Below are 18,574 nucleotides of genomic sequence, written 5' to 3' on the forward strand. Positions count from 1 at the left end.
TCAAGAAAGTCTAGCAGCAAGATATAGAAAGAGAAATTCCATTTAAAATAACTGTAGACTATATAAAATACTTGGGAATCTACCTGCCAAGACAAATCCAGGACCTATATGAACACAATCACACAAATAACATCAGAGCTAAACAATTGGGAAAGTATTAATAGCTCATTGGTAGATGAAGCCAATATAATAAAAATGACAATTCTGTCAAATTAATTTACTTATTCAGTGCCATACCAATCAAATAACAAAAAAAATATAGAGGTAGGAAAAATAACAATTCATCTGGAATAACAAAATGTTGAAAAATATCAAGGGAATTAAAATATATATTAAAAATAAAGATTTTGAGACTTTGTAATAGAAGAATGAACTAGAAATAATGCAATCAATTTGTGCCTTTACAGAATAATCTTGCCTTTTATTTTTGAAATCTCCATTTGAACAAGAGAATTTGGAACTTAATTTCACTTTACATTTTGATTGATTACCAATCTACAGCAAGATTTCTTTAAAAAGAAAGCTCTGATTAATTAGATTTTTTAAAAAAAAATTCCCAGAAAAGCAACAATAGAAAACTTACTCTTCCCTAAAGTCAATTGAAGCTAAACACAAGTTGCATCAATCTAAGTATGCATAGATAGCAATGATAGATACCAGTATATATGTGTGTGTATGTATATGTGTGTGTGTATGTATATATGCACACACATATCAAGTGTTTTTAATTACATGCAAAAACAACTAACATTAATTTTTAAAAACTTTGAATTCCAAATTCTCTCCCTCCCTCCCTCCCTCTCTTCTCCTTTCATTGACAAGACAAACAATATGCAGTTCATTTCCCTATTAGTCATATTGTGAAAGAAAACACAGACCAAAAAAAAAAATCCTCAAGAAAAGTAAAGAAAGTAAAAAAAAATATGCTTCAATTTGTATTTAGTGTCCATTTGTTCCTTCTCTGGAGATGGATAGCATTTTTCAACATGAGTTTTCAGAATTGTCTTAGATCACTGCATTGCTGAGAATAGCCAAGTCATTCACAGTTGATCATTGTACAGTATCGCTGTTACTGTCTATAATGTTTTCCTGGTTCTGCTTATTTCACTTTGTATCAGTTCGTGTAAGTCCAGGTTTTTCTGAAAGCATCCTGTTATTATTTCTTATAGCACAATAATATTCTGTCACAATCACATACCACAATTTGTTCAGGCATTCCTCAATTCATGGACATCCTAATCCTCAATTTCCCATTCTTTGCCATCACGAAAAAGAGCTTCTATAAATTTTTTTTGTACTTATAGGTCTTTTTCCTTTTTTTTCCCTTTTAATTTCTTTGAGATGTAGACCTAGTAGTGGTGTTGCTGGGTCAAAGGGTATGCACAGTTTTATGAGATGCCAGCACATTTTTAATCTGGTTCATTAAGATAAGTTCTGCTCAGTTAGAACTCCAATTCAATTCATCTGTCCATCCATATATAGATATAAACAAAACAGTTTTCCAGCTTCATCCAAAAATACGTATACATTTAGAAACCAAATGAAACATTTTCTCAGTTTCATGCACACTCATACATTCAGTAAAAACAAATCAAATCTAGGCGTTATTCCTGCCCCACCCCATCCCACCCATGTTCACTATCATATCAGTTAAATCTTGAGAAAATAAAGAATCATGTAGATAATGGCGTTCTCTTAATTGAAATTACAGAAACATGTAGGGAAGACAATAAGGAGCTATTGGTTTGGGACCACATTCTGAGAGGTAAAGGAAATCCAGACTCCTATAGGTGAAAGGCTCAGCTGGACCAGGAAGGAAAAAAAAAAACCAAAAAACAAGGACAGATCAGAAAGTCAAAAGGAGGGGGAGAGTAGAAAAGCAACAAGTCTGTTCTCATTGGAAAGCCTACAACAGCTCTCAAAAATAAAGAAAACATGCACATGTTCTCTGGGGACAGAGAGATAAACCTACCAGTTCTCCCATAACAGTAAGGGAGGTGATAAACCATTGTCTTAGAGCATCCTAAACTCTTGCTGACAGAAAACAAACAGAATAGTCATCTAGTTAGCTAGACATAGAAACCGAGTACCAGGAATAATGGTTTTTGCTGACCATAGAAGACACAAATAGGGAAAGTCTAATCCTCAAAGGGCAACAATCTCTCTGAGCCCACAGGAGGGATAGAAAAGGAATTTCTATTACTTCAAATTCATACCAGGATGGAAAACAGGGAAAGGGGCAGCTTGCCATTCTTCCTCATTTCCCTGTGTATAGGAGTACCCATATATCAGCCACTGGACCTGTCGTGGCAAGAAAACCCTCTGATTACTGTTGAGAACACAGATCATTAAAGGCTTAATTTTAGCTGTAATTGCAAGGGCAAGGCAGGAAGAAGAATGAGTTGACACAGAGAGAAGTGTGTCTATGGGGCGAGAGGGTTTCTGAATGTGAACCATTTGTTACAAGCACTTATTCAAAAAGCACAGTCTTTCTGGGTTCACAACTGCCCCTTCTCTTATTCTTGGGAATGGGAGAGAGACTTTCTTATCTGCTAGTCTGAGATAACTCAATCTTTAGGTTGTTCTTTCATATGAACTAGGATAAGGGAATGTAAAACACAAGAAATTAGATGTGACTCCCTTGTTACAATTAAGGGAATGCTTACACTAAAATAACGTTACTTATGCTAACAAAAGGAAAATACGGTCTTTACTACCAAGATAACTTTTGAATTTCTCCTCCCCCTTTTTTTCTATTTCTTTACTTTGAGAGAATCATACCTTACAAAGGAAGATGGTAGAAGATTATATTTATTATTCAGTGTCATATCTGACTCCTCATGACCCCATTTGTAGTTTTCTTGGCAAAGATACTAGAATAGTTTGCCATTTCCGTTTCCAGCTCATTTTACAGGCAAGGAACTGAGGCAAGCAGGGTTAAGTGACTTGCTCATTGTCACACAGGGTCACAGAGAACATTATGGAATGTAAAATGGATAATTTTGGTTACAATAAATTAAAAAAGGTTTGCACAAATTAAATTGATGTAGCCAAGATTAGAAGGAAAGGAAACTGGGAGAAAACTTTTTACAGCAAGTATCTCTGATAAAGGCTTCATCTCTCAAATTTGTAGAGAATGGAGTCAAATTTATAAGAATACAAGTCATTCCCCAATTGATAAATGGTCAAAGGATATGAATAGGCAATTTTCAGAAGAAAAAAATCAAAGCTATCTATATTCATATGAAAAAATGTTCTGAATCACTAAAAAATTATGCAGATTAAAATAACCCTGAGATACCTCTTCAACACCTATCACATTGGCTAATATGACAAATATTGGAGGAGACGTGGAAAAATTGACACTAATGCATTTTTATTGGAGTTGTGAACTAATTCAACCATTCTGGAGAGCAATTTGGATCTGTACCCAGAGGGCTATAAACATATGCATACCCTTTGACCTAGCAATACCACTACTAAGTCTGTGTCCCAAAGATATCAAAGAAAAAAGGAAAAGGACTTATAAGTAAAAAAAAAATATTTATAGCTGCCTTTTTGTGGTGGCAAAGACTTGAAAATTAAAGGATGCTTATTAATTGGGAAATGGCTGAACAAGTTGTGGTATGTGATTGTGATGGAATGCTATTATGTTGTAAGAGATGAGTGGGATGGTTTCCCTGGGGCCAGATGAGGGCACTGGTTGGTGGCTTGGTGTAGGTGTAGGTTCAGCATCACACGTGATGATTTGTATTTTTGAGATTGTAAATCTTGTGTAGTACTGATTTAAATTTGTTTATTTAGCAAAAAGAAGAGAAGATAAATGTTGAACTGCAGCAACAACAGAAATTGTGGGAAAAGAATTTAAAAGAGCATGAGGTAGCTATATTTGTTGTTTTTATTCATAAGATGATTAATCTTGATTAGACTTAAATTTCTATTCTTGACACCTTAGAGTTTTGTTATTAGGTAAGGCTGCTCTCTTTGATCTAGATTTTAAGCATTATAAAAGTCAAGTTCTGAGAATATACTGAATGCCAACATTAAATAAAATGGTGAGCCAAACAAACATTTTCATAGCATGATTTCTCTTTTGTGATAAAAAAGACCAATGTTGTGAATAGCTCATCCTAAGCAACAGAGTGTATTAATTAAGATTGTTTTATTTCTTGAACTCAATTGATCTAATGCAATTCTAGTTGGAAATGTCTTCTCCCCCTCTTTGTTTTTTTATAATTTTTAATATTTTAAAAATTAATTATACCCCTAAAGGTACAGAATATTGTTTTGGTTGGCAATGCCCAAGCATACTGATGCATTAAAGGAAACCCTTATTGGGGTGCTACAAAGATGACTGGAAATTCCATGCTGTGAAGTGGTTAAACTCTAGGGGTACCAACTCTATTTTCTTGCTACTATGGAGACAGTTCTCTTTGATGTCAGCTCCTTCATCTCAGGCTATAGAAGAATAAACTGTTCTCCCAGAATATTTGTGGTAGTTGAAAGGGTGGAAATAACAAGCCATCTACTGATTTCATGTTCTGATAACATTCAAGCATTCTTCTACCCCATGCATACATCTGGAATTCCAGATAGATAGATAGATAGATATAGATAGATACAGATATAGAAATACATATATATATATATATATATATATATATGAGTACCTATATGTATATATATATATGTACATATGCACACACACACACATACACATGCACGCGCGCACACACACACACACACACACACACAGAAAGAAAGAAAGATATATCCCAGAAAACAGCAGGATTCTAAGCTGTCTCTGAACATGGCATATGTCCAAGAGCACATCGTATGTCTGCCACTACTTCTTTATCACTAAGGAGACCTCTTTGTAATAAAATGAAAACTATTTATTAAAGTCCTGGGAGCTTTCAGTCTGAAAGCATTACAATAGTGATTTTTCATTTTTCATACTCTGTTCCTCTGGTAGATTTGTTCAGTGACTTATAACTTACTGAAAAAAGTTTTTCTCACATATTATAAGTAGTTTTTTATAGTGTCTTCTGTTTCTGACTGCTCTAGAATCGTCACAGTCACATTCTACTACTGAATACTTCCACTGTTAGCTATGACATAATATTGCCTAGATTTTCATTGATATAGATGGGTAGAAGGTTTGGTTATTAATATTTTGAAATAGTTAACAAATTCCATATTTTAATCAATTAAATATTCTCCATTCTTTAAAATGTGATTATAACTTTATTAGAATTTAACCAGTTTCAGTGTTTGGCAGTTTTTAATCTGTTGTCTTAATCATCTTATTTACATTTAACTATTTCCTTCTTTAATTTAGGAGTTTATCAGAAAACTACAGTTACAAATTGAGGAGGAAAGAAGAGGTTTGGAAGACCTAAAGGCTGAAGAAAGACAACGTTTGGCAGATGTGCAGCATAATGCAGCCATAAAAATCCAGGCTAGGTATCGAACATTTGTAGCTTATCAAAAATATGGATCAGTTATAAAAGAACAGCTGAAGAACAAAAAGAAGAAAGAAATGCTGGAAAAACAAAAACAAGAATGGAAAGAAATGGCAGGCAAAATTCAACAAAAGGATGAAGAAAGAAAGAAAAAAATGGAAGAGAGACTGAAAAAACAAGAAGAAATAAAAAATCAAAGACAAAAAGAACAAGAGAAGAGGCAGGAAGAATATGAACAGAAGAAGAAAATTTTGAAATTTAAAAAAGAACAACAAAAGTTGATGGAAGAAGCAAAAAGAAGAGAAGAGGTATCTGCAGAGTTGGTAATGAAAAAAGATAACAAAAAAAGAGAAGATCTGATGGTGAAAAAAGAAAACCAAAAAAGTGAAGAGTGGACCAAAGAATTGTTCATGAAAAAAGAAAATAAAAAAGGAGAAAGCACAGCCAAAGAGATTTTAGTGAAATTTTTTACAAAGAAAAAAGATATGGCCATAAAGCCATTAGTAGAAGAAGAAATCAATGAAAACAATGTAACCAAACATATAGGACCAGAAAATGAATTAAAAAAAATAATGATAGCTGAACAGGAACCTATGCAAAAATTAAAGCAAGAACCACGCAGGGAAAACATATCAAGACAATTGATCATGACAGAATTTAAAAAAGAACAGGATGAAAGTCTAGGAAAACATCAAGAGATGGATGAATTTCAAAGTGGAAAGAAACAAAATGAAAATCTAGCCAAAGATTTCACTAAATCACAAAAGAACGAATTTAAAGAAAATGCAACAAACTACCTAGAGTCAGAGCAGGAAAGAGAAAAAATAAGTTCAGCAGATGAAAACAAGGGAAACAAATTCCAAGAAGCCAGAGAGGCTGAGGGAGTGAGAAACAATCCAGAACAGAATAGACACAGACGGAATCAGGAGGGAAAAGATTCTGAAAGAGGAAAAGAGGAAAAGGAAAAGAATGGAGAAAATCATGAAGAGGAAGGTCACTTCAGAGCTTCATTAAAGCATACGCTTTCACTCCTAAAAGCAGAAAGTAATGAAAACACCATCAGCAATGTGAATGGATTGGCACCAGCCAAAGAAAGTAATTCTCAAGCTATTGATAATGATGAAAGCTCAGAAACAAATATTCTTACAGACGGTGAAACTATAATTCTTAACACCTCTGATATCATAGTAAATGTGGAAAGTAATTTATGCAAGACAAAATCTGTTATCTGTGTGCCAACATCTTATGGCTGTGCTGGTGACTCTGATAGAAACTCATCAGCATCTAAAGAAACCACAACTGCCCCATCTGTTACAAGGAAAACACCAAGGGAGTTTTGTGGACACGGAGCAGAAAGTAAAAGCACGTCTACCCATTCGCTGAGTGAGATAACAGTTTCAGCTTTAGTTGAAGAAAAGAGACTAGCCTGGATAAAGACCTGTAGACCCTGGCTCGAAATCTTCAGGGAAAACCAAAGAAAGAAAATAGTTACAAGAAATAGACCTAGGAAGTGCTCAGTCAGCAAGCTGCCTGCTCTGAATGCAGTGGCAGTCCTTCAAGGTGGACTGTGGAGTACCTTACAACAGGTAGTATACCAATTTCTTCATGACAGTGTTTCATTTTTATACTTAAAGGATTCCAAATGTAAATTTTCATTTATATATGTGGTACTGCTGATTCACACTCCCCCCGCCCAAGTGTGGCCTATCATCAATACTTTCTGCACTGATACAGATTACAGCCCCTCTATAGCTCCATAGATGGTCTTCAAGAGTTCCTATGGCCATAAAATTCATCACTTTGCAGCCAGCCTGGTGATGAATCTGAACTTAGCTAGGAAGATCTTCATAAAACCCATTGTCTGTCATCAACTCCATGCATGGTCAAAGCCTTTTAACTTTGGTTTGACCTGCCAGAGCTTGTGCATCCCTGACATAACTCTGAGAACCTAAGGTCACCTAGACTTACTCTTATATATATATGGGCATTTAAACTTAGTGTACTCTAGAAAAATATTCTTTTTATAATATGGCCTAAATATTCTAGTTTCCAGCTCATTTAATGGAACCATCTTGGAATCACTTTGGATATTCCCTTTGATTAAATAAGGTGTAATTTTTGACTCATCCCTTCCTTTAGGTTTGTGATATTTGTGTCCCTTGTTGAACTCTGTTTTCCTATATCCTGAGCACTGCTTCCTACGGGATGTCCAAAGTTCTTCATTGTTGTACTTATGGTAATCTCCCTAAGGAATAGCTTTTCTTTCCTTAGAGTAGCCCTGCCTTTTTGTTCTTGGTAGCTCCCCTCTTTAGCATTTAAGTAAATTTAACATGAAGAAGGATTTGGATCAAATTCCTTTGCTTTTACTGCAGAAGTTTGATCACCAGTCACCATACTGATTTTGAAAACAAGTGTTTAAAATCATTTGCAAAGTTTTAAAAAAATTTCAAAATATGACTAATACATCAGGTTCCTTGTAAACAAAGACAACAATTTCCCTTCCTTTCCTTATTTGGTATTTGATTTATTTGTGAGTGATCATTCTTCAACTATATACGAGTATCCCTTGCATATTGACAACTTTCCTTCTGTTGATTTTCTGACTTGGGAGCTTCATTTTATGATGTCCAGATCACTTGTTGTTGTTTGAAAGCAGTTTGTGCCATTCTCTAAGACCTTTGGAAAAGAACAGATTATATATCTGACGTAGTAATTTGTTGAACATGAATCCTTACGAACAGATTGCTAACACTACTCTCCCCACAATTTAGATTTGAATATATGGATTACATATTAGAGATATTACTTTTATTTTATAATATATTTTTCCTCCTTTGTGTTTGAAAGAACTGAAGAGACAGGAACAATTGACATCTTAAGGACTTCCTAAAGACTTCTTTTAGTAAAATGATATAAAGTTGGTAACCCTGGATCATTCCACCATTATGATAGTTTGCTCAATTGCATGCAATTTAAGGATCTCTGATTATAGATAATTAACACCTTTTTCTGTGTATAACATTCTAAATAATTCACCATCCTTTAGCATTTTGGATTTTTGATATTAATAATAGGTTTCATAAGGCATTTACAGTTACAAGAATTTTCCATGTACTGCATCTCTAAACCACATTTGGTAACATTTAGCCACTGATTGACTTTTTTGTTAGGTCAGGATACCCTGCTTTCTCCATTACATAGCTAGATTGAATAAACTATTATTTTGACAATTTTTCATTTATTTAATGTTTTCAGTTTATACATATATATGTGTGTGTGTGTATATATATATATATACACATATATATATACGTGTATATATATATATATACACATATATATATATACATATATATATACATATATATATACATATATATGTATATATATATGCACATACATATACATATATGCTGACAAAAATGGATAGTGAGTCTGGTTTAGACCATTTCTATATTGACCATGGTATTTTTTTGATGCAGAAGCTATCTGTATATATATATATATATATAATATATATATATATATATATATATATATTATATATATATATATTATATATATACACACACACACGTATCTATATATGAACCATTAACAAATAAGTAACATTTAAAAAGTTTAGTTAAGATAAATTTGACCACATATTTGTAAGGAGTCCAGAAAGTGAAGCATGACTTTTATATTGTACTATAAAGAATAAAATGACTCAACTACTATGTAAATGAGAAGGAAAGTCTGTGAGAATACTCATTGAGGCATATCTAATACTAAATAAATATCATCATCCAGAACATTGTAAAAGATTGTGATTACTGTAATATCTAGGTAAAGGAAAATAGTATTTTCCAGGGTAACTAAGGCTTAATATGTTTTAAGTCAGTTTAATATAAAATCATACTGTATGTATTTAGATGGAAATTTAGTTTTCTTAGTAATTTTCAAGTCTTTGTTTCTGAGTAGTTTTATCCTCATTTCTTATAACATTAAAACATTCTAAATTGTAGACTTTCTGGTATTCATTTCTATATATTTTCTGTCATTATTATAGTAAAATTAGGTTCATTTAATCAATTATATAAGAATAAAGATTTTTTTTTTTGGCAAGGGGCACCTGTGGACTAGGAGAAACCCAATCTTGCACAAGGAGTGAAGCCCATACTCAGGACTCATATTTAAACTGGGTTCCATACTGGAGAAAGCCTGACTCCTAAAGGGGAGGAGTTAGTATAACCTCAATTTTGGGATTCTGGGAGGAAACCTCTGATATTGTTCTTCCCTCCCAAAAAATTAACAGTGTCTTCTAGACAGTTAGCAGGTACAGGACATCTTTCTTCTCCACCTGGAAAGAAATGCTCAAAACATAAAAATTCATAAACTTACTTTAATACATGCTTTAAAACATGAAATTAGTAACCCACACCTACTATGCTCTACTAAGAATTATTGACAACATTGTAGGAGCTGCCAAAAGATATTTCACTTTCACCTCTGATATGAGCTATGTGTGCAACTCAGAGATCTAGTGTTTGTCAGCATTCCCCGACACAACAAGTCATGGTAGCAGATTTCTTAGCGGTTACTGGTTTGGGGGGTGAGGAGAGCTTAGTGGAGGGAAGTCCTCTCCTTTTGCAAGAAGTCCAAGGGAGAGTTGGCAGATTCAGGTGTTGCTATCAAAGGAGAGATGAACTTTTCTTCTTGCTCCTTACCTACCTCTTGAAGGTAGATCTTATTGGCTCAATTGCCAGTCTTCTTGTGTCCTCTCATGGGGATATCATAATAACCAACCAGTGACTGCTGTTTATACATTGGCTTTAGTGAGGGGTCAGAGCATGTGGCTCAGTAGAAGAGGCCAGAGTGTAGGCTTAGCCTCATAGGAAGTTCTCCAGCTTAGTCAATTAGATGGATTTCCAGTTATGCTGTTCTCCCATTCTGGAAAGTTTTCGGGGTGCTAGAGAGTCTCAAGCAGTCTTTTCAAATGCTTTTTCCTAGTGTACTTGCACTAAAAACTTTGAACAGTCAACAGGACACCATTTTTAATGGCCTCGTAAATGCCAAGCAGAGTCCTAAGTAAGATATTTCATATAGTTCTTAGATAGTCCCCAAAGTATTTATATTTTTTGAACATCTGAACCTACCATAGGTGGTGGGCCTTGAGGCTACACTCATCTGAAAATACAGAGTTATACAAATTCAACATACAACACTTTACAAAGCTCTCCTATGTTATTGTTTACCTGGTGTTTATAAGGGTATTATGAGAGAATGAAGAGTTTAAAAAATCTAGAATACAGAAAAATCTTTGGAAGAAACAATGATTGAGGATCCAAGGAACAAAATTCCTTGCTATAATGTATATTTAATTACACTTCAGGAAATAAAAAATTACATCCTACAAGTAAGGTGAAGTATACTATAACTCAGAAAAATATATAAGGGGAATAATAGCTGTATGATTTTATATCAGTATTACAACAGTTCTATTACATTGTAAAACTGTACAATATTTCCCCAGCATTTGTTAATACTTGGTATGTGGAGTAACTATGAACAAAAGGATGAATTTATAAGCCACAATCTTATGAAAGTTAAATAAGTAAACCCTGTGGAAATTTTGTCATGAGACTGATAGGAAAATCATATTCTTTCCCTCTATTTTTAATTTGATTTTCATTTGAAGGTGTATTAGTTGTAAATAAGTACTTGTATTATTTTGACCTATTATGGAGAGCAATATAAAAAAGTGAGATAGTTTCAAAGGGGGTGAATTATCGACACATATAGGATACAAATTTATGTATGGCTGGCTTAACATTTTTCTTGACCGATCATTTAAAGAAATTATTTACAAGGCTGATAATTGCATATTTTCAATAGAATGGAGTAACGATATCACACACTTGTTTTCATTGCATTTCCTAGGTTACAACAGTAACATTTCAGGATTTGCCAGGGTGTAGTCTTTGCACATTGTCAGAATGTACAAGTCTTCAATTCCTGACTCTCAGGCGTTGTGGATTAACCGCTCTGGAAGGATTGAATAACTGCAAAAAATTGAAGTACATTGATGTACAGGTATTTTCTTCAGTGTTTCTCTCTAGTATTTATTCTGTGATACAATGCAAAATGTTTTGTGTGGATATTAAAAATGGTGGTTTGGAAGAAATACTTATGACTAGAATCACCTATAATTTAATGTTCCTCAGGGGACACTTTAGAGTAAATTAGACAATGAGCCTAAATTTTGGGGTGGAGGGAGATACAGAGTATGGCCTGCTCCACCAAAGTGTCATATTTTGATTAACAGAAGAAACACCATGATCTCAAATAATATGTTTCATTTCTTTTTAACTCTTTCTATTTGTGAGGAAATAGAGTGTTCTCATAAAGGAAGTTGGCATTCTTTGCACAGTTTTTTTTTTTATCAATATCAGGAAAAATTTTCTAACAAGGAGAACTGACCCCAAATGACAGTCTCACAAGATTTTCAATATAGGTGATTCCTGGACAGGAATTTTGTAGAGAGAATTCCTGTTAACATATGATTTGTAACAGCCAACCTCTGAAGTCTTTCCAGCTCTGACATATCTGAGATTCGATGTTTTGTAAAAAAAAAAAAAATTCTTTTAAAATTTTATTCATTTCTCCCAGGCCTGTCAACTGTAGCCAACTGGAACTGGAAATGTTTAATCGTTTATATCAAAATTTTCTAATACCTGAAGTGACCCATCAAGTGTCCTTTGAGTTTTCTCTTCTAGCTAAACATCTTTAGTTCCTTCAACTGTCAGACCTGTAGCATAATTTCTAATTGTCTTCCTACGCTAGTCTTTCGCCTATGAAATTTCTCTAGTTTATCAATATTCTTTCTAAAATATAGGACCTGTAACTGAATAAAATACTTTACATGTGATCTGACCAAAGATAGTATATTAGAACTAATACCTTTCTCATTTTGGATAATATACCCCTAAATCTCAATTTATAGTATTTTTTTTTGTCATACCATTGACTCCATTCCAATTTACTAAGTACCTACTACGTGCAAGAACTAATGTTGTACTTGAATTCCTTTAAAAAAAACTTAGATGTTTCCCACACGAACTGTTTTCTAGCCATGTTTCCCTAAGGGTATACTTGTGCAATAGCTTTTTTTGTAGGCTGTAGTCATGTTTATGACTATCAATTTAATTTTATTAGATTCATTCTTGTAACCCCTCAATAACTTTTTGAATCCTATTTTTATCGCCCAATTTGTTAGTCATACTTCCCAGTTTTGTTAGCCATAAATTTAATAGTTATATATCTGCCATCTCATCCAAATGATAAAACTATTGAAAGCACAGGGCCAAAGGCAGAACTTTTAGAAATCTTCCTCCAGGTTGGTATCTCAACTCATTAATGACTGCTTTGATATCTAGTCATTCCATCTTACTAGTTTTGAATTCATTTAACTTCTATCATCCAGTTCACATCTCTCTATCTGGTACCCAAGGATATTTGTCAAAGATCTTGTTATACAATCCAAGTCTATTTGTAGCACTATTACATTGATGTGGTAACATTATCAAAGTTATAAGCTTAGTCAGCCCTGACCTTGTTTTGAGGTACTTATGCAATCTCTTAGTGGTCATCCTTTTTTATAATATATCCTAGAATTTTGCAAGGAATGGAAGTCAAGCCAGTAGTTTGACAATTCCATTCTCTGTTTTGTTTTCTTTTGTTTTTTTAACTTTGGATATCTCCCCATCTCTAGTCATGTGATACCTCTCATTCTTCTCATTTTTTAAAATATTAGTGATAGCAGCTCAACAGTTACATCCATTAGCTATTTTCACTACTTTAACCAGCCTAATAACTTGGCATAATCTGTTTTTAAAGATATTGTAATCTATACCCAATAGCTTAAATTTGTTGAGGACAGGTCAGTGTTCCCTTGACACTGTTTACTTATCTTGGATTTCAGTTCTCTATTAACCATTCCTTTACTATCCTTCCCAGTCCAGAGCTCAGTTTTTAGTGGAAAAACTTAATTGAATTGATCGCTTTCAATTGGTAGAAATTACAGCCCATCTATATCTTCTCGTCCTGTGTGTTTTTGTCATTTTTTAAATAGAGCCTTTACAAAAGATCCAGCCAGCATGCCAGAGCCCTCCTCTAGTTTAATATTTAAAAAAAAAATTTGAAAGTACCAGTGGAACACTTGGCTTCTCTATCTGTTATTCTTCTTCACATGTGTCATATGACTAGTCTACCTCCTTTTTCCATTTATCATAGCCTGTTATAGCCCTTATACCATTTCTTGAGCACCAGTACATTATCATTGGAAGTATACTGCAGTTTGCTTGCATCTATAATAAGTCTCTCCATTGCCTTTTTGTTAAGCATCAATTTGAATTCATCAGAAATTGTAATGTTCCAAGCTTTACACTGATAGGTCATCACCAGGACAATATGTGTATTGAAAAGGTAGGTCTTTGCATCAGGGAGCAGCTTGGAATCACTAAAAGCACTTCACAGTTTCCCAACTATAATCTACTCCACTCTCTTCTACCTCTTCAGATACCTTCAGGCTTAACTTGATGTCCATCCCCAGTGATTGTCCCAAATATACATACTCATATACTAACTCAGATGTACCAGCTATCTAATCATACATCATAATCTATTCTACACCATGGTTCAGCAAACTACAACCTTTGGGTCAAATCTGGCCCTCTGTTTGTTTTGGTATGGCAATAAAACTTTTCTGAATGTGTAAAAGCCATTCTTAGTTTATGTGCCGTGCGAAAACTGGATTGACCCAAAGGCTGCAGCTTGTTGACCCCTTGTCTGGACAATAAGTAGTTGTTTTTTCTTGTATGTGTTATTAGGCTAATCTCTTTTGAATAATCGTGGATTTTATTGATGAGGCCCTCATGTAGATGAATAGTTCTCCTATCTCTTAATTCGATGTTATTGTTGTTTTGTGCACTTCAGTCCATGAAATCATGCTTCCACAAAGACCTTTTTTATTTTGTTTGGTATTCACCGTCAGCCTCATTTCTGAGCATCACCATCCCTGAGATTATTCTTATGGCACTGTGACATTTCTGTTTTCATTCTGTCCTTGCTTTTACCTTCTTCACAGATTTGGTTTGTTTTGGAATCTCAGTTGATCATTAAGTTCACCGTCTGTCTACATTGTTCTTTTTTTTAAGAATAGCACTTCTTTCCATAACTCATCAAAATCATTATTTCTTATGGTATAAGAATTTTGATTTTGAGGCTGTTTCCCCCATTGAATTCAGTGAGATCCTACTTATTCTTAACTTGAGTTCTTTGAAATCTTAGCCTTCAACTTACATGAACCAAGGCTGAGTGAAGTGAGTGGAACCAGGAGAACATTGTACACAATAACAGCAACATTGTGTGATGACCAACCTTGACAGACTTAGCTCTTCTCAGCAATACAATAATCCATGACAATTCCAAAAGGCTTGTGATAGAAAATGCTGTTCTACATGCAGAGAAAGAACTATGGAGTCTGAATGCAGATGGGAGCATACTATTTGCTCTCTGAACTTGGAGTGATAATTATTTTATTATTAGCTTTATCCACATTTGACAGAGAAGGAAAAGAATGCTCCAGGAGATAATTTGCTTAAGAAGAAAAATTTAATAAGTGTTAGTGGCGGGTCTGGAAGTCAGATATTCTGATCCCTTCTCTGGTTGTTCTTTAGACACGCCATATATGATGTATTTATAATCATAAATAATACATTTAAACTTTTTTCCTCATGATAAATGATTTTTATTTTGGCAAATTTAGGATTGAGAGCTGAATAAGAGATTTCAGTATTCTGTTGGAAGGCTACATTATCTCATCCAATTTGGTGTTTGACCATTTGAAAAATAGTTTGTGTGAGCATTTTTAGGTACATCACATACAACTTAGGTATGTGTTTTTCTTAATATTTCACTAAAATATAGCTATATATATATGTTTTTATTTATTTCAGGAAAACCAGATTCAGGTTATAAATTGTGAGAATTTAGAAAATCTCTGCATCCTTCTTATGAATGACAATGAACTGATTTCATTTCATGGACTGGATGGTTGTAGTAATCTTCGAAATATTGAAGTTTCAAATAACAAGATCACCCGAATTGGTGAGAAAATATACTTTATACATGTAAAGTTATATTTATGTATTGTTTAATTTCATTTTAAAAATAGCTCTAGCAGCAAGCGGATCCCTTGCCTCTGGTGCAGGGTGGAAGGGTGTGGAAAAATGTATCAAATGTTCATCCACTATCTCAAGAATGCTCATACCATTAGAACAAGATGGGGGTTGATTTTATGTTCTCTGGTAGCCAAATGAGCTATTTAAATTGCTGCCTAGAGAGGTATGGTGCTATTTTTTAAGTAGTCAAAAGTGGATGTTGGAGTATCATTTTAATTCTCAGCAAGGATTGTTAGAGCAATCTAGGAAGTCATTAGTGAGTGTATGACAATGTGTTTGAGAGTGGAGGATGTGCCAGAAAGCCAAGAAATCCTGTTGATATTGGTCAGACACATGTACCCTTTACTTTCATACCTCAAAATGTACCCATTTGAAAAAACCCAAAGGCAGCTGCTCTCATCCGAAACCACCTAGTTGGGTCTACTCTCTGAGGTTAGTTCTAAGCTTTCCTGCTATTTATTGGTATGTATTATGGGGTTCGGGTTACGGTTAGGGTTAGGGTATGGGAATCCTTGGGGGGTGAAGGACAAGGATGCCTAGAACTGAATATAACACTCATCTGAGAAACTTCTAACCCAGGATTTATCTGAACTTGAAGCAGACCTTCTTTGGATGATTCTCTAGGGTTAGGAGGAGGTAGAGAATATGATACCTACTATAAAACTTGTTTGCATTTTAAAGTACCTTAGAGCACTCTAATGATGATGAGTATTAACATCCTTTTGGAATTTTTTATACTTGTAAATAATTTTATATTTCACTAGTTTGATGGGAAATATATTTATCTGATTGCAAGCTAAATACCTTCTTGCTAATTGTAAATTCTTCTCTGCTATAGTCGTTCTTACTCTTCCATTTAATCCAAGGCATCTAACTGCTCTGTGCCAGTTTCCTCATTCATGAAATCAGGGAACCAGACACAGTGGCCTCTCAGGTCCCTTTCAGCTTTAAATCTATGATTTTATATGTAAATACATATACATGTTTGCGTGTATATTACATGTATATGTATATATATATGTATACATGTAGTTATATATGTATATACATATAGTTATCCTTTCCACATTGCTGGGGGTTAGGGGTGTGGTGCCCCTGTGATCTAGAAAATCTGTGTAAAATTTTTTGGCCCTTCCTTTGTACCAGAGAAGAAGTCTGAATTATTATGGTGTTACAAGCTAAAATATGTTGATATTATGTAATACTATACATATATTTTATGCATTTCTAAGTTTCTAAACTTTTTCTTTGTCATCTGCTAGCCTTTGCACGTTGTCTGCGGCTTCAACAAAACTCCCCCAAAATTCCCATTTAATTTCTTAGCCAATTTGCAATATATCTAAACCACAGTAGGGAAAGCTGCAATATGGAAGGGATAACTGTATATGTTTTTCCTTATTCAACTGAGGGAGAATATAACATTTATTTATTACAAACAGGCACACTCATGTGTATATATCTGCATATATGGTGTTTTCAGATTCTACTTTTTAAAGTTGTGTACTGCGTACAGTGGGACCACCCATGAGCTTTGAACATTTAAATACTGATACTTAGATATAAAATTGTTGATTTAAAACTTTGAATTTAAAATACATACCGAAATAAATCTTTTTCTCCTTCCCCTGGAGAGAGTACAACTGCATTGAGATACATGTTAATGTCATTGGCATTTACTTGAAGGAATCATGCCAGCAACCTAAAGGCAACCAAGAAAAGAGACTGTTTGTAAGGAGAAATGCTTAGACTTCCGTTCACCCAGTGTTCCTTGCAGTAAGAGTGCACGGAATTCTTCGTAGTGGGTGCATTTCCTGGGGAGCAGCTCATGTGCAAGATGGATGGGAAATGTGCCGCCACATTACTTGATGTTCCTGAGGTATCTCTGTGTAGTGCAGAGCCCATGAGGTAAAAGGCCCCTATGCTGCCTGTTGTGTACAATGAAAACACTGTATTTATTGAGTGTGAGAAGTTTGTAAGAGAAATTGGATGGGCCGGAAGAGTAGAATGTACTGGGGTCTCTGCTCCTTCATCCACAGGACCTTGCCTTCAGAGGGTCTGGTTAAGCCAGGGGAACTGCGTTGACTCTGACTTTTAATGATATATTGAAAGCAGAAAAAAACCTCATGGCAGCGCACAAAGATAGACTTGTCTTTAAAAGTGAAAAATGTACTTCTATCCTGCAATATTTCTACGAGAACTGAAATAAATTTGGAAGGGAGAGAAGTAAAATACTTTGGGTCATGTATTCAGTTTTCAAATTTGGGTTGTAGTTATTTCTGTGGAATGAATGATTATCTCACAATGCTAACCGTACTTAGAGAATTCTAGTTAGAAAACTTTTAGGTAAATTCTTGTTATTATTGATTTTGTTTGAGTGGAAGTCATAGAGTAACCATGGCTGAGGAAAAGTTCACTCCCCCTTTGACCTAGTAAAACAAAATTTACTTAAAATTGTCCAAAAAAAGTCAACTTGTGAAATGTATCAAAAAAAACCACGTTAAAATTCTTCTTGTTGTTTAGTCATTTCAGTCGTATCCGACTCTCTGTGATACCATTTAGAGTTTCTTGGCAAAGACACTGGACTGGTTTACCATTTATTTCCCCAGCTCATTTTACAGACGAGGAACTGAGGCAAACAGGGGTTAAGTGACTTGCCTCGGGTCTGAGGCCAGATTTGAGCTCAGGAGGAAAAGTCTTCCTGACTGCAGGCCTGGCACTCTATACACTGTGCCTTAAGATAAATTTAGTGGGTTTTGATTCAATTTTAAAAATTGGAAAAATATAACAAGCATGATATATAGTTTTGTTTTTTATAACATTTTTCATATCTAACAGTTCTACTGACTGCAATTACTGATATGTGGATTAGTTTTCTGTAAAGAATGT

The 18,574-nt window shown here is 34.3% G+C and overlaps 1 protein-coding gene across 4 annotated transcripts in view; it reads left to right on the forward strand.

Annotated features, from left to right (window-relative positions):
- Positions 1–18,574, forward strand: part of LRRIQ1 (leucine rich repeats and IQ motif containing 1) — a 257,374-nt gene that overhangs the window by 21,618 nt on the left and 217,182 nt on the right. For all 4 annotated transcript variants that reach the window (XM_078146517.1, XM_078146512.1, XM_078146518.1 and 1 more), the window contains exons 8-11: positions 3,805–3,879; positions 5,342–7,051; positions 11,388–11,540; positions 15,464–15,614. In XM_078146517.1, the coding sequence (XP_078002643.1) occupies positions 3,805–3,879; positions 5,342–7,051; positions 11,388–11,540; positions 15,464–15,614 (2,089 nt within the window). The remainder of the gene's footprint in view (positions 1–3,804; positions 3,880–5,341; positions 7,052–11,387; positions 11,541–15,463; positions 15,615–18,574) is intronic.

Source organism: Phascolarctos cinereus, unplaced genomic scaffold (assembly GCF_003287225.1).
Source record: "Phascolarctos cinereus isolate Bilbo 61053 unplaced genomic scaffold, phaCin_HiC Scaffold_1;HRSCAF=81, whole genome shotgun sequence".
NCBI lineage: Eukaryota > Metazoa > Chordata > Mammalia > Diprotodontia > Phascolarctidae > Phascolarctos > Phascolarctos cinereus.